At 36.3% G+C, this 14,884-nt stretch overlaps 1 protein-coding gene across 1 annotated transcript; it reads right to left on the reverse strand.

Annotated features, from left to right (window-relative positions):
• Window positions 1–9,971: 9,971 nt before the first annotated feature.
• LOC109174555 (titin homolog) lies at window positions 9,972–14,442 on the reverse strand. Its single transcript, XM_019323771.1, has 7 exons — window positions 14,172–14,442; window positions 12,036–12,628; window positions 10,903–11,545; window positions 10,719–10,819; window positions 10,551–10,640; window positions 10,349–10,476; window positions 9,972–10,266 (listed from the first exon to the last, which is right to left on the reverse strand). The coding sequence occupies exons 2-7, from the start codon at window positions 12,591–12,593 to the stop codon at window positions 10,122–10,124; spliced, it is 1,665 nt and encodes a 554-aa protein (XP_019179316.1). The 5' UTR covers window positions 12,594–12,628; window positions 14,172–14,442; the 3' UTR covers window positions 9,972–10,121.
• Window positions 14,443–14,884: the final 442 nt, after the last annotated feature.

The raw sequence follows: 14,884 nt of genomic DNA on the forward strand, positions 1-14,884 counted from the left end.
ACCAGTAAATTACGGTCATGACGTTCATCAACTGCATATCTAAATTCATAATTCACTGCCAATAATGTTAATTTGCAGAACGTAATGCCATATGTTGTGGGAGAGGATATTTGATCAAAATCAATTCAGGGTCTCTGCGTAAACCCTTAAGCTACCAGTCTCGCTTTATATCATACCACCATATTGTTTGTATTTCTCTTTCGTACAAACACCCATTTGTAACCTACAGGGTTAACATTAAATGGTGTACGTGTTATAAAGAGAATACAGTTTTAGCAAGCTGAGCTGTACATGCCTTAATTGCTCCGTTATACATAAAAAATACCAAGGCACAACTGGTACCTAGCTCTGGATCCAGATTCTCATATAACGAGAACAATTTGTAAAGGCAATTTTGTTGTCGACAACTATAACATTTTTCATAAATTTCTCCCATATATATAAAATAATGGCAATTTCTAATTCAACCAGACACTAGACATTTCCCAAAGATATTTTTATCTGGTCGTTCCGCATCCCCAGTATTATAATTTTGGGTGCACCTAAAATTTTACTGGGGTTTTCGCCTTCAGGACGAATGTCTTCACGACATACTTCTTTAAGCGATTTCAAGAGTGACACCATTTTCTACTAGATTTAGCTTTCCGCGGATTATACCAACATGTCTCCACGCTTCTGGCGTCAAGGAGCATTGGTAGATATATATGGTCCAAGTTGGGGAAAATATATAGGACCTAGTCACTCATGAGTATATATATTGGCAGATTAATTATCTACTGAACTTCTAGTTCAGTTTACTTCTTCTGAACTTCTAGTTCAGTATACCTAGTACGTGGATTTAAATATTGAAGATCAATCATTCATAGAATTTCTCGGCATTCTATAAAATTTGAGATCTTATCTCCCCCTAATGCCGTGAAATGATCTTCAAAAAGTGTGCAGTCGGCGTACCTAATTATATATTGATCCCTTATCATGGGCTCTAAGAATTTAAATAACAGACGGAGGTTTATAATCAACATATACATGCCCACAAAGGTACGCTATGGTGGTGATATAGGAAAAAGACTGCACACTGTGAATAAAACGTAGATGGGAAATGTTTGGTTTTATACCACGTACTAGGTTCTAGGGGAAATAATTATGATATGCAGTAGGTCAGATTGTGATAACCACAATAGCATATAAAACTGATGTCCCCAACAAGAAAAAAATATATAATCAGATATGAAAGCATACATATCAATTGATATTACAAGGGTACACAACAATCATAGGGAAGCTGTGAAGCTGTCAAATAAAATATATCTTCAAGATCTCCCAAAAATCCTTATCCTCAACTTTACATTAGTTCACTCACTGGTTTGGGAATTGCTTCGTGCAAATTCACATGATATATTTCATTCCCTCATTTGCTTCGGGCAAACTAATATGAAATAATTTAGTCCTTCGTTTGCTTCAGGCAAATTGATATGATATGATCCATTCTATCTTCCAAACCAATAACATCTAAATCAATCATATCATGTATGGCATAAGTCAAAGATCATTCTTATAAAAGAGTATACCACTCCTTAAACAACACAGAATTGCACTAAGCCATAGTCGGAGAGGGATTTGTCATGTTGACATCTTAAATTTAGTCAAAAGATGATTATCATAATTTGTTGATAGTAGCAATCCTTCCGGGATTGATATAAGATTTATGGAACAAATAATAATTCAATTTTGAATTAGCAGCCAGTCAATTGCATACGAGAGTTATGTTGCATGCATGAGAAAAATTTCCATATATAAATAAGCATGCAAACTAAGAGAATTAAATCTGAGAAGTAAACTTCCTCTGGAAAATAAAGTTCCAGAAAGTAAAATTTCAAGAAGTAAATCGAGAAGCAAGATTACAGAGGTAAGCTTAGAGATGTAAGCTTAGAGATGTAAACTTTTTGAATAGTCAATTCGAGTAGTAAAATTAGCAAGAAAAATTAGCAAAGTAAGGTCACTTTGCACTCATAATAATTTGCCTCCAAAAATAACTTTGCACTCAAAAACACATTTGGAGTGTATATACTCCTTGGTTACGCAATAAGTTATTGCGGCCATGAATTATCTTTTCGAATGCTTCAGGCATAAACTAACTTCTCGGATGCTTCAAGCATGAGTTTACTTCTCGGATACGTCATGCCTCAGGCATGAGCTAACCTTTTTGTCCATGAATATATTTTCATGAATTACTTAAACATTATCATGACACTAATCATTTCTTCATCAATACCTTATCATTTCATTATCACAATTTATCGCAATATTTGCTTCAGGCAAATTAGCTAGAATCATCAAGATGATGTTCATTCTCTGATGACCAAATGCTTTGGTGTGCGGCACGTAGGGATCAATGCCCTTCAGACCCATATTGTTAGCAAATCTGCTTCTGGCTAAGATTTTGCCTCGATAAGTTTGGTCATCCTTGAATATCTTGATCACTTTATTTCTTATTCTGAGCTCGAAACTCATACCACACTGGTTATAATCTCGACCACAACCCCTTATGAAGTTACTCAACTAGGTAACATTATGTGCTTCAGGCACCTGTGCAAAATCAACCAAACATGCACTTTGATTCTTCATCAACAACTAGTTATGTTTCTTAGCCACAAGAAGTGCTAAAATCACCTTAGGATGCTTCTCATAATTTGTTGTCTTGTACTACTGCTGGAGTACAAATTACTCACACGAAAAGTTGACAATGTCTTTTCAATTAAATATTTCTCTAAAACTTCTTGTTTAGAGTTTCACTTCTGAGACTATTTTGTGCAGAGCTGAATTATAGTCAGTTACTGACTTATAATCTTAAAACTTAAGATTAATCTAGTCAAATTGTGTCCGAGGAAGGACAATAGATGACTACTAGTCAAAATGGTCCTTCAGGGACTTACATAACGCAATAGGGACTTTTTCAATCAAATACTCATTTTTAAGATCGTAGTTCAAGTAGTGACGTATGAAAATGAGAGCTTGTGCCTTCTGGGCATCGGTTCTCTGTGACTTAGCAACAAAATTTTGGCTCGATTTCTTAGAAGGCAAATATATTTCAATATCCAAAACCCAAATGAAATAATTGTTATCGACATGAGCGAGCTCAATAAAATCACATTTGACAATTGACGTAATCTACAAAACATATATCAATTGATTATATTTGCTACATTGTCCCTACAATGTCTTTATTAAAAAAAATTATTCATTATCAATTAATTAATTAAGAGAAATAATTTTTGTTGTAATTCGGCCTATCAACTTGTTAATTCTCGCGTGATAGTTGTATGGTAACGCATCGATTGTATGTATGAAGAATATTGCAATATGGAATGGAAGAGTAGAGAGAAAAACATAACACAAGAATGTAGAACTCAAGAACACAAGTTCTCTCTTTCATTATGCCTTGAACATGTATATATATACATCCATATAACCCTTCATTTTCTATAACATAAATAATGGAATAAATATAAGGCAAATGAAAGGTCTTGTGATAATGGCCATAATAATAGTAATATTTATAACATATTAGTTATATTATCTTTATCTTTCTCCAATAATGTAAAAATTCTTTAAATTCAAATTCATCAATTGATTATATTCACTACATTGTCTATTATCTTTTTTGTGCACTATTTTTTTAATTAAATATCAAAGTTATAATACAAAATAATGATATATAATTATTTACCAAATATTTTGTTAGTACCATGAAACAATTTTAAAAAATATAATTAATAAAGCCAATCATATTAACTATTTGATAGATTTGTTGACAAAGAGAGTATTCAAATCACACAACAAATTAAAGTGAAAATTATCTCGCAATGTCCTTGTTTGACAATCAGCAGTTAGCGGTTAGCGTTAGTGGATTTGACCAGCGAACTATATCAACGGTTGGTAAAAAAATATTTGAAAAAATTAACTGTTTAGATTAACATGTAAAATGACCTAAGGGTATACATATAATAATAATAATAATAATAATAATAATAATAATAATAATAATAATAATAATAATAATAATAATAATAATAATAATAATAATAATAATAATAACAATAATTGTTTTAAAAAAAATAAAAAATAAATAAATAAATATAATTAAGCCAATCATATTAACTACTGGGGGATTTATTGACAAAAAAAATATTCAAATCACACAACAAATTGAAATGGGAAACTACCTCGCAATGTCCTTGTTTGGCAATCAGCGGTTAGCTCTTCAATATTAGTATATATTTAATATTTTCTGCTCTAATTTTTATTTTCTCTCCCTTATGTCTCGTAATTGATTTCAACTATACCTATACAATTATTTTATTGACAATTATAATCAATCTTGACTATATTATCTTGTATTTGTAAATTTAGAATTACCTATTTAAATACGCAAATTCAACATTCAATTATCTATGCATGAATAATTCCAATATAATCTTGCATTGATATACTTTAAAGTACTTATTTAAAAAGAAAAAAAAAACATTGGGCATTATCTCAATCGCGCAATGCGCGTAAAAAAACTAGTGTCTGAATAGGTATGGTCATGCCAATGTTAGACCTTCAGGTCGGCCCGACCCCAAACCATCGGGTAGCACATCGCTCACTAGGAGACCGGCCCAACTGAGGCGCCGCTCAAGGGGTTAGGCCGGTCGGGAGTTCAAGAGAGATGATCAGGCCGGGTCGGATCGTATTCGCCAAGTACTGAGTACCCTAGACCGACTGTCATATGGTTGTTTGGGGGCCGGGAATAAACCCCATCAACCACCACAAAAAAAAAAGAAAGAAAAAAAAAAAAAGTCTGTCTTACGGCCTTACATTTATATATATGAAAGAAAAAAATAATTAATTAAACTTTATACGAAGAGTCAATTAATTAATTAAGCCTTCGGAACTTTTAAAAGTTGCAGTTAAGTTCATCAACATGTTACTTTTTTGCATAGAATCTCAAAAATTGATTTTGACATGTAATATATAGCAGGTCACTAGGGTTCTACCGAAACTCCGACGATACTCGGATGACTAAAACTATCGATCGCCTTTGAAGGTGGCGACTTCGATTGAGAAGGCGACCTTCTCCAATCTCCAGTGGTTGGAGAAGGCAACCACTTGTTGCCTTCTTTAACGACAACTGTACTGTCCGTTTTAGTCGTTAGAGCATTGTTGGAGTCTCCTGAAATTCTAGTGACCTCTATTGCAGGTCAATAACCGGTTCTTAGGTTTCAATGCAAGAAAATAAAATATTGATTAGTTTAATTACAACTTAAAAATTTCAAAGACTTAATTGACTTTTCGTATAAAGTTTAAGAAGTTATTTATTCAATAACCAAGACTATGTGGTCTAATGATACCCGAGTTGGATTTCCATTTGGAATGTTGTGAGTTTAAGTCTCAGTGAAGGCGTAGCTAATAACACTTTCATTGAGACTCGAACTCACAACCTCCCATATGAAAGTCTAACCCGGGTGCCATCAGACCACAAGATCTTGGCAATGATTAATTGTTAATACTCTTGAGGAAAATATTATCATAAATAGAGAGGTCTCGTGGTCTCAAACATTAAACTATTTTGGACATTTATTTATTGTGGTCAATAAGTTCTTAGAGTTATTCATATATTCAACTACCCTTTAACTTATTCACTGGGTGCTTTTCTTAATTTTGTTTTAGATTCTTCTTGCTTGTCTTGATTATTGATTCGTCTTTTATTTTATTTTAATTTCTTAATTATTTAATTTCCTCAACATATTTTTATGAATTTATTCTAAATGTGTATAGTCCCTATGAAATATGGTATTCGCTCATTACTCATCCTTCTATACTTAAAAAAAAAAAAAAAAAAAAAAAAAAAAAAAAAAAAAAAAAACCAAGCACATTGTGTCCAATTAAGAAAGTATGTTTGAACAGATACTACTATGTGATAAAGTCGGTAGCATTCAAAAAAAAAAAAAAGATAAATGTAATTGGCTAATCAATCCGATTTGTATACCTACAAATTGAGTATTGAGCCAACCAAGGAAGACGGATATGCTAAGAATAGATTCAAATATCATGTCATTGGCTGAACATCGACCAGACTATATATAACCCATTAAACAAAAGAAGCTACACCTATAAAATGATATACAAGAACTTGTAGAAAATGAAATCCGAACCATATCCTAACAGGGCGTCTAGTTGGTAGTAGGGAATTAAGAGAGAAAATAATTATAATTTCGTAGAAAAAGAATAAAGTGAAAATTTAAATTATATTGTTTGGCATGAATGAATAAAATGATTGAGAATTATAAGAGAAGAAGTGAATAAAGACTAAAATGTCTCTGTATAATAATAATAGAGTTAATACCCAAAATCGTCCTCGACTATAGTAGTTTTTCTCAATTTCGTCCTAAACGACTTTGTTGACCTAATATCGTCCCAGACTTTTGTGTTTCGCTCAATTTAGTCCTCCATTTGTTATTTCGTCAAATTGGTGTTAAATAAAGGGACAATTCAGTAATGTCAATATTGATCTATCTTTACTTTCAACTTGTGAAGTGCGAAATTCCTCTTTCTTGTACGAATTACACCCAGAATTACTCCCGGACCTGCAAATCAAATTTTATATTCGCAGTTTTAGGAGTAATTCTGGGAGTAATTCGTAAAAAAAAAAAAAAAAAGGATTTCGCAGTTCACATGTCTATGAGTAAAGAGATGTCAATATTAAAATTACTGAATTGTCTATTTATTTAACACCAAATGGACAGAATAACAAATGAGGGACTAAATTGAGCAAAAACACAAAAGTCTGGGACTAAATTGAGCGAAACACAAAAGTCTGGGACGATATTAGGTCACCAAAGTCGTTTAGGACGAAATTGAGAAAAACCACTCTAGTCGAGGACGATTTTGGGTATTAACTCAATAATAATAATAATAATATAATAATAATCATAAGAAGAATAAAATAGTAATTACATTGAATTACAATTCCACAAAGCGTGGCATTGTAATTTCTAGGAGGAACCCTGTGGAATTGCAATTCCCTCCAACCAAACCATGGAATTGCAATTCCATGGAGTTTGGTAAGAATGGAATTGCAATTCTATCCTATCAAACATTCTTGGTTGGATGTAGTTGGAATTCATTTCTTACTTTATTCCAATGCAATACAAATTGCAACAGTTGGTGGAAAGGAATTGCAATTTAATGCTTGTGGGAAAATAAAAAATAAAAAAAAATTACAAAAGTACCCTTGGTGATATTATTATTATTATTATTATTATTATTATTATTATTATTATTATTATTATTATTATACAATGACATTTTAGTCTTTATATCATTTTTTTTTCCTTCTCATTCCCAATAATTCTATTCATCCCTACCAAACAATGTAATTTGAATTCGTACATTATTCCTACCTTATTCTTTCCCCACCGAATTACAATTCATTTTCTTCCTAATTTCCTCATCCCAACTACAGACATATCAAGGAGGTACAATAACCACAAATTATTGGTCAAATAAGCCCTCAAACTTTTGCTAAAGAGTCAATTAGACCCTCAAACTTTTTAAAGGTGCAATTACACCCATGAACAATGCATTTTGATGCAATGAAACCGAAATACAGGTAAATGACCTTCTCCCACATACTGTCCACTAAACCATTGAGCTAAGCTCATGCGGTACATGTAAATGACCTGCTATCATGGGTCATTGAAGATCTGACGTATTTTCCGACAAAAAGTGACCGGTCTGACGTATTTTCCGACAAAAAGTGACCAGCGACCGGTTGGTCGCCGGTTACGAACCTTCTCCGGTTCAGAAGGCCACCACAGTGGTGGCCTTCTCATCCAGAGAAGGCAACCTAGATCTGGGTTGCCTTCTCCGGTTGAGAAGGCCACCATAGTGGTTCTCGTCCAGAGAAGGCAACCCAAATCTGGGTTGCCTTCTCCACCAATCGCCGGAGAAGGTTCGTGACCGGCGACCGGTCGCCGGTCACTTTTTGCCGAAAAACACGTCAGAAATACGCCGGATCTTTAATGACCTATGATAGCAGGTCATTTACCTGTATTTGGGCTTCATTGCATCAAAATGCATTGTTCATGGGTGTAATTGCACCTTTAAAAAGTTAAAGGGTCTAATTGACTCTTTAGCAAAAGTTTGAGGGTCTATTTGACCCTTTTTCCTAATTTTAATGAGAGCTAATGCCATTTTTGGTCCTAGACTTATTGGGGCATTAACACTTTTCATCCTCCATAATAAAAATTGTCATTTAGTAACCACTGTTATTGATTGTTGGACACTTTTAGTTCTCCGTCACTTGTACCGTCTGTTGATTGTGAAAATGAAGGGCATTTATGTCATTTTATGTCTTCTTCTTCACTCTTTGCCGTCTCTAGGTAGAAACCATCTCATAATAATTTTTTTTTTTTGAGAAATCTCATAATACATTAATACCTAAACTATTCCAAATGTAAAGGGAAAAAAAATTATTACAAATTTCTTCTTTTTTTTTTTTTTAAAAAAAAAAAAAAAAAAAAAAAAAAAAAGAGCAAAAAACAAATAATTATAATTCATCGTCAACGTTTACAGGTCGCCGGCGTTTCACTGCCTCTCTCTTCTCCCCCACCGATTTCCACCTTCGCTCCAGATTCAAAGCCTCCACTTGCCGATTATCCTCCTCAGCTACCGATTTTCACCTCCACGCGTTTGGATCTGTACTTACAATGATTGATATATTCACAGCGAGGAGAAGAATTTGGTTTGACAGTGAAAATGAGAGAGTAGATCTGGGGGGGCTCAGTGGTTGTCGACACGGTCAAAATAGAGTGGTCAGAATAGAGTGGGATAATGAACGGCTCAGTGGTTGTCGATAAGAGGAACAGAGTTCCAAGGTGTTCGAAGATGGCAGCTATAGCGGTTGCGACTGTGGAGACGGTAGTAGTAGCGAAAGTGGAGGTCTTCTCCGGCAGTGGTAGTTGGTTGCAACTGTGGCGGTTGCGGCGGGGAACAACAACTCTAATCTTTGCTCTCTCTTTCTCTCTCTCGTCCACGAGCAGTAGCAGCCATATGTAAATCTTTCTCAGGCAAATCTCAAGAAATCGGAGTAGATGACGGTCGCAGTGGTGGTTTCAGTTGTGGATGTTGATGGCTAATTGATGTAGTCTGGAGATTTGAGCTCTTCATTTTGCTTCTGTTTCGCAATTTTACCCCCAAAATTTATACTCCCACCAGATTGAATTAGTGAAGGGGTTCCCTCTTAGAAGTTCCGCCTTGCGAGAACACCGCCGCCCCCGCCGACGAGATTGACTTGTGTGGGTGGTTCAAGAAGAACCCAACTGTGCTCTCTCCTCCATTACTGCCGGCGCTGTTCCAACCAACCATTCTTGAAAAATTAGCATCCAAGGTCGCCAAATTTGAAGGGTGGGCAGGCTCGGCAGGGACAGAATCGAGATGGGCGAAGGGTTGGAGCCGAAGAGGGCGAGTAATCCAACTGCACACCCGCGGTTGGCTGTTCTCTGGCTGTGACGAGGGAGAAGAAATGTGTGACAATAGAGAGGCGAATGAGGATGGTGAAGCTATAGTCTTCATACGACAGACCACGATGAAGAAGACCATTGGAAATGACAAAAAAGCCCTTCATTTTGACGGTGAACAAACAGAGAAATTGACGGAGGACTAAAAGTGTCCAACGATCAATAAGCGTGGCTACAGATTGGCAATTTTTATTATGGAGGATGAAAAGTGTCAATGCCTCAATAAGTTTAGGACCAAAAATGACATTAACTCTTTTAATGACTTAACAATACATGCTTGATAGACGCTTTTCCTTTCTCTTGAGTTAACCAAATGATCTGAGGTTGCTGGTTACAAGCTATTGAGTTTCATGGATGCATTCTAGGGGTACCACCAGACATTTTATAGTAAAAGAAGACATGGACTGCTGCTTTGTTTTTCCCCTGGGTGGAGTGGAATCATTTTCAATTTTAGGTAACAAAAAGCAATGTTAGTAGCACATGATAATTCTACATTATCTACAAATATTCTTTTCATCAATCATCTACTAAATGTTGCATAGTAAATGGCACACTCAAGTGTCAACAAGCACCAACTGGTTCCAGCTTCTCATGTATTGCCTTGTAGCACTGAAGGCTACAAAGTGGAAGTTTTGACTTGGAATCGCGATACTTGTATGCATTTGTACAAGATGGAGCTGCACATTTTTCGCGTGGTGGAGGATAACTGAAGAACAAATCAATTAACACTTGTAGGATAATTTCAAAATCGCAAAAATAAAATGCATAAAGCTGTACAAATTCTGCACCTGCAAGACTTGGGCTCAAATATACTTGGGAGGCCTATCTCGTTAGGGAAAGTCACGACTGTTCCCGAGGGACCCAAGACCCATCTGATAGCATTTGATGGATGTGCTGCAGCTCTTGCATTCCTCTCCTGCATGTAAAAAGTACGAACCATAAATAACGGAAGCCAAGGGAAGGGGCTCGATATGCAAGTCTTGTTGTAACCTGTGCTGACTCCTCTTGTCTCTTCTTCTGTTTCTCTTCTCGCTTCTTCCTGCTAGAGTCTTGACCCAAGATTTTCCTGATTGCCTCGGCCTGCAAAAGTCGTAAATTAATCAGTACGTCACTTCACAACGAGATGTTCTCCAGCTACACAGTAAAAGATGTAAGAACCTCGGATTCCCGGGCAGCCTTTTCAGCTTGCATCCTGCGTCTTTGAGCAGCCTCCGCTTTCTTCAACTGTTGTTCAACTTCTGAGAGTTTTTCCCTTTGCTCTGTGGCCGAATGGAAAGAAGATTTGTCAGAAGACATATATTAATTGGTATTTCGCGATACATAGAAATCGATTGATACTCACTTTTAGGTGGAGGGGGTAGTCCATGAGGGAATTCAATTGCACTCATACTCGATAGCGATGATACTTCCTTGCCAGTTTGAAGAGCACGCCTTCGTGTAGTCATAGCCATTTCATTCCTTGCAGTTCCTAAGATATCAGTTAAATCCTTACAATGTTTCTTCTTGGGTCTTAACTCAGCATCAGATAATGACTCCTCTTCTTCTACATAATCAGCATTATCCTCAAATGCTCTAACTGATTTCGTATTCTTTCTCTCTTTGCGTGCTTTTGAGTTGTAATCCCTTGGTTTCACATCATAAACATTGGCACTCTGATTCAAGACTTTTGAAATCCTCAGCAGCTTTTTACTTCCTTCTTCGTCTTCATCATTTTCTCCACCATAACTAGCTGCAAATTTGGAAGTCCTTAATTTTTCCAGATAGCGAATCTCATCATCGTTGTCATCTTCATCATCTTCAGTATTGTATAATTCACCTAATTGGGATGTTTTAGAGACATGTTTGCCCTTACGAGCTGGCTTGTATTTAGCAGATTGCATCAAAGGGATATCCCCTGAAGAATTTGATCTTCCAAAACTAAAACCACTCTTTGAGAAGTCCTTCCATGGAATACCCTGCAAACCAATTCCCTTGTCTGAACTATCCTGCAAACATTTGAAAACAGACATTAATTTAGCCTACACTTGATCCATTTCAGTAAGTTCACACCCGAGTTAATTATTATATTGAATGTCATAGTTTCAACTTTGGGTTGTTTTAACACACGATCTACTTTTTCAGATTCCACATGGAGTATTGGAGTTGAAGAGTAATTAAAAGACCCAAAATGAATAACCAGCTTAGTTGGCGTGAGTGGCCGTGCACTCTTGTCCCTTAAGAGAGATCGGAAATTCGAACCCCCACTCGTATGGAAAAACCAATCTGGCCAGCATTTTACCCCTTAATTGGGTCAGCCCGGTTCGAACGGGACTAATCTGAGTATGGTACGGGCTTAAAGGTGCCTCCTACAGTTAGGGCCTGCTCAGGACACCTCGTGGTCTGACCCAAAATAAATGCAAATTTAAAAATGAACCTTATGCCTGCTCAGGACACCTCGTGGTCTGACCCAAAATAAATGCAAATTTAAAAATGAACCTTATGCCGTTGATGGGGGACACTTGAAGAGGAAGACGACTTAGTCAACGAAGGCCCAGCACCAGTGTTTGTGTGTATGGTTCGAACAACACCCCCAACCTTAAGTTTCACTTTCTTAACTTTACTGTTACTTTCAACTCCATGTGACGCTACTCCTAATTGTCCAGAATGGTAATCACTTGTTATCATTCCACCTGTTTCAACACCGCTCACCGTAGGTGTTGCTTGGTTATCTTTAATTACTCTGGTTGGATGCATGCCCTGACTATCATTTTTGGCAGAAAATTCATGGGTTTCCTTCACACCAGTATTTGGGTAATATTCGGGTTCATTAATGTTAGAGTATGATGCCCCCGAAACAGCACCATGATCAAAGTTATCACCACTTGATGCTTTGCTCTGACTATCCGATGGCAGCGTTGATGACATAGAAGAGCTACCACAGTAATCTGGAGGAGAATGAGAGTCAATTTGAGGACGCCGATATAGATTACTACGCTTTCTTCTACAAGGTTTTCCGTCACCACTGTCCACGGCGACAACTTCAAAATTATCCATACTGCCAGAAAATGTTTACCAAAACCCTTTTAAAGCTGCAAAGTGAATCAAACATGCATTTTAGAATTAACCAAGAAACATGTACATGAAAAGAAAAACAAAACAAAAGATTTAACCAAGAAACAAAAGATGAAGCGTTATATTATATCCAATCACATTGCATAGCTGTACACGGTTATGAATTTGGTAGCAGCATACAGTTACAAATTTCTATATCACCTCAACTACTCACAAAATAACATCACGGCTAGAAGGTAGCAAGTTAAAGGTATCAAAGTTATCAAGGCGGACTTTCTAGGCGAGATGCCACCAACTGCCTAGTCGATGACTAGACGATGAGTATTAAATAAATAAAATAAATAAAATATATACATATATATTGAAAATATCTTGTCTTGGGCAGCCTATTTACTTCAAGTTGCCTTTAGTAGATGAATAGTTTTTCCTAGAATAATGAGAAGTTTAGTATTTATTGTATATTAGAAATATCTTGTCTTGGGAAGCCTTTTTGAACCCTATTTACTTCAAGTCATCTTTGAGAAAATGAATAGTTTTTCCTAGAGTAATGAGAAGTCTAGTATTTATTGATAACATGTCAGGGTGAGATAGTGGGCTTTGCTCGGAACAGGAGGACGACGCCGGAGCTCGAACAGCGCCGCCATCGGAGCCTCCACGCGCCGGCGCGTGAGGCAGATTCCGGCATCTTCTCCGGCTGAAAATTACACCGGTCAACTCGCCTTAGTGTGTAGGTTCTACCCATGTATGTTTTGGGGGGTTTTGGGTTGTATTTTGCACTTAGGCGAGGCGAGCGACTAGGCGCAAGGCCGTGACCGCCCAGACGCCTAGGCGACGCCTTGATAACCCTGAATGGTATCATGGCAATGAGCTAATAATCTGCACAGACCCACATATTCCATGATACTAAACAAAAAATTCAAGTATAGATGTAGTAAAAAAAAAAAACAGTTTTAAAGTCTAGAGTTGTGCAAGAGTTTCTATTTTACTTGGACTACATTTCCAAGGTTACACAGAAAGGAACAGTGTAGAGTAAATTCTTGCACAATACCCCTAAAACTATCAATCTGGCATAACAAAGTAACAAAATCTCTTGTGCGCAACGACATTTGGCCCGCCCGGTCTATTGAGTCACTAAGTTACCGTGATTTACCTCCTCCCACATGCTCTGTGGGCCGGGGCGTGTGGGCCTGTTAGAGTTGGGATTCAACTTCAACCTTTTGGGAGAAGAAAAGTAACAAAATCTCATACAATAATTTCATAAAATAAATGCACCACACTCTGAGCAATCACAAAACTTGCAGAATCCACACAAAGGCAGTGAAATGACCAAAGACAATCATTATTCACAAGCCTATCAACTACAAAAATGTGCAAAACAAGTCAGTAACTACAAAATTCAAACGCTACAGTATGACCCCCACCGTACAAGCAGCGCAAAATTAAAATTTTAGGGAAAGGAAAAAAACCTAAGACAAAGAACTTTTGATCTGGGTATTCAAAAAGCCCTACTACTAGCCAACAAAAATTATTCAAGAAATAAGCAAAAATAGGAGACTTGACCTTCTGGGTATCGCGCAGAAGCTTCAGAAGGCGGTAGAGATGAGGCAAGGGAGCATGAAAGTTGAAAGGCAGAGAAGAAAACGAAAATGGCCTAGGGCTGGAGGGTATTTCTGTAATTTAGGGTGACAGGTGATGGATGGTGGCAGGGTTAAGAGAAGCTGTGGGGCAAGTGGTAGTATACGCGGAGGACTATATGCACTCAGATTAATCATCATCATCATCATCCTCTTTCTCAATACAATTGCCATGTTCCTTGCTTCCCTCTCGTGCGATCCGGTTTTGAGTGTGTAAGTTTTGGGTCTTCACCCTTTTGACATAAAATTTTTTTCGGAATAAGGGTCAAATAGGCCATCGAACTGCACACGATAAAACAATTAGGCCATTGAACTTAAAAAATCAACAATTAGGTCCCTAAATTAATCAATTTCAAACAATTCTTCCAATTTGAAGGTTTCCAACAGATCAACAGGTCATCTCCCAAATTAATTATTTTTTTTAAATATAAATTTTAAAAATTAATTATTTTTAAATTAAATTAAATTTAAAAAAAAAAAAAAAAAAAAACTGGAATCCAGCCGGAGACGAACCAGTTTTTTTTTTTTTTTAAATTTAAATAATTAATTTTTAAAATTTAAATTTTAAAAAATAATTAATTTGGAAGGATAACCTGTTGACCTGTTGGAAACCTTCTAATTGAAAGAATTGTTTGAAAT

This window comes from Ipomoea nil, unplaced genomic scaffold (genome assembly GCF_001879475.1).
Source record: "Ipomoea nil cultivar Tokyo-kokei standard unplaced genomic scaffold, Asagao_1.1 scaffold0642, whole genome shotgun sequence".
NCBI lineage: Eukaryota > Viridiplantae > Streptophyta > Magnoliopsida > Solanales > Convolvulaceae > Ipomoea > Ipomoea nil.

Bases quoted from the DNA above. Each gene is read 5' to 3' on its own strand.
- LOC109174555 (XM_019323771.1), bottom strand. From the start codon at position 12,593: ATGGATAATTTTGAAGTTGTCGCCGTGGACAGTGGTGACGGAAAACCT. The intron at 11,546-12,035 runs GTTCATTTTTAA...AAATGTTTGCAG, and splicing joins TCCCCCATCAACGGCATAAG to GATAGTTCAGACAAGGGAAT. The intron at 10,820-10,902 runs GTGAGTATCAAT...ATTCGGCCACAG, and splicing joins ACTACCCCCTCCACCTAAAA to AGCAAAGGGAAAAACTCTCA.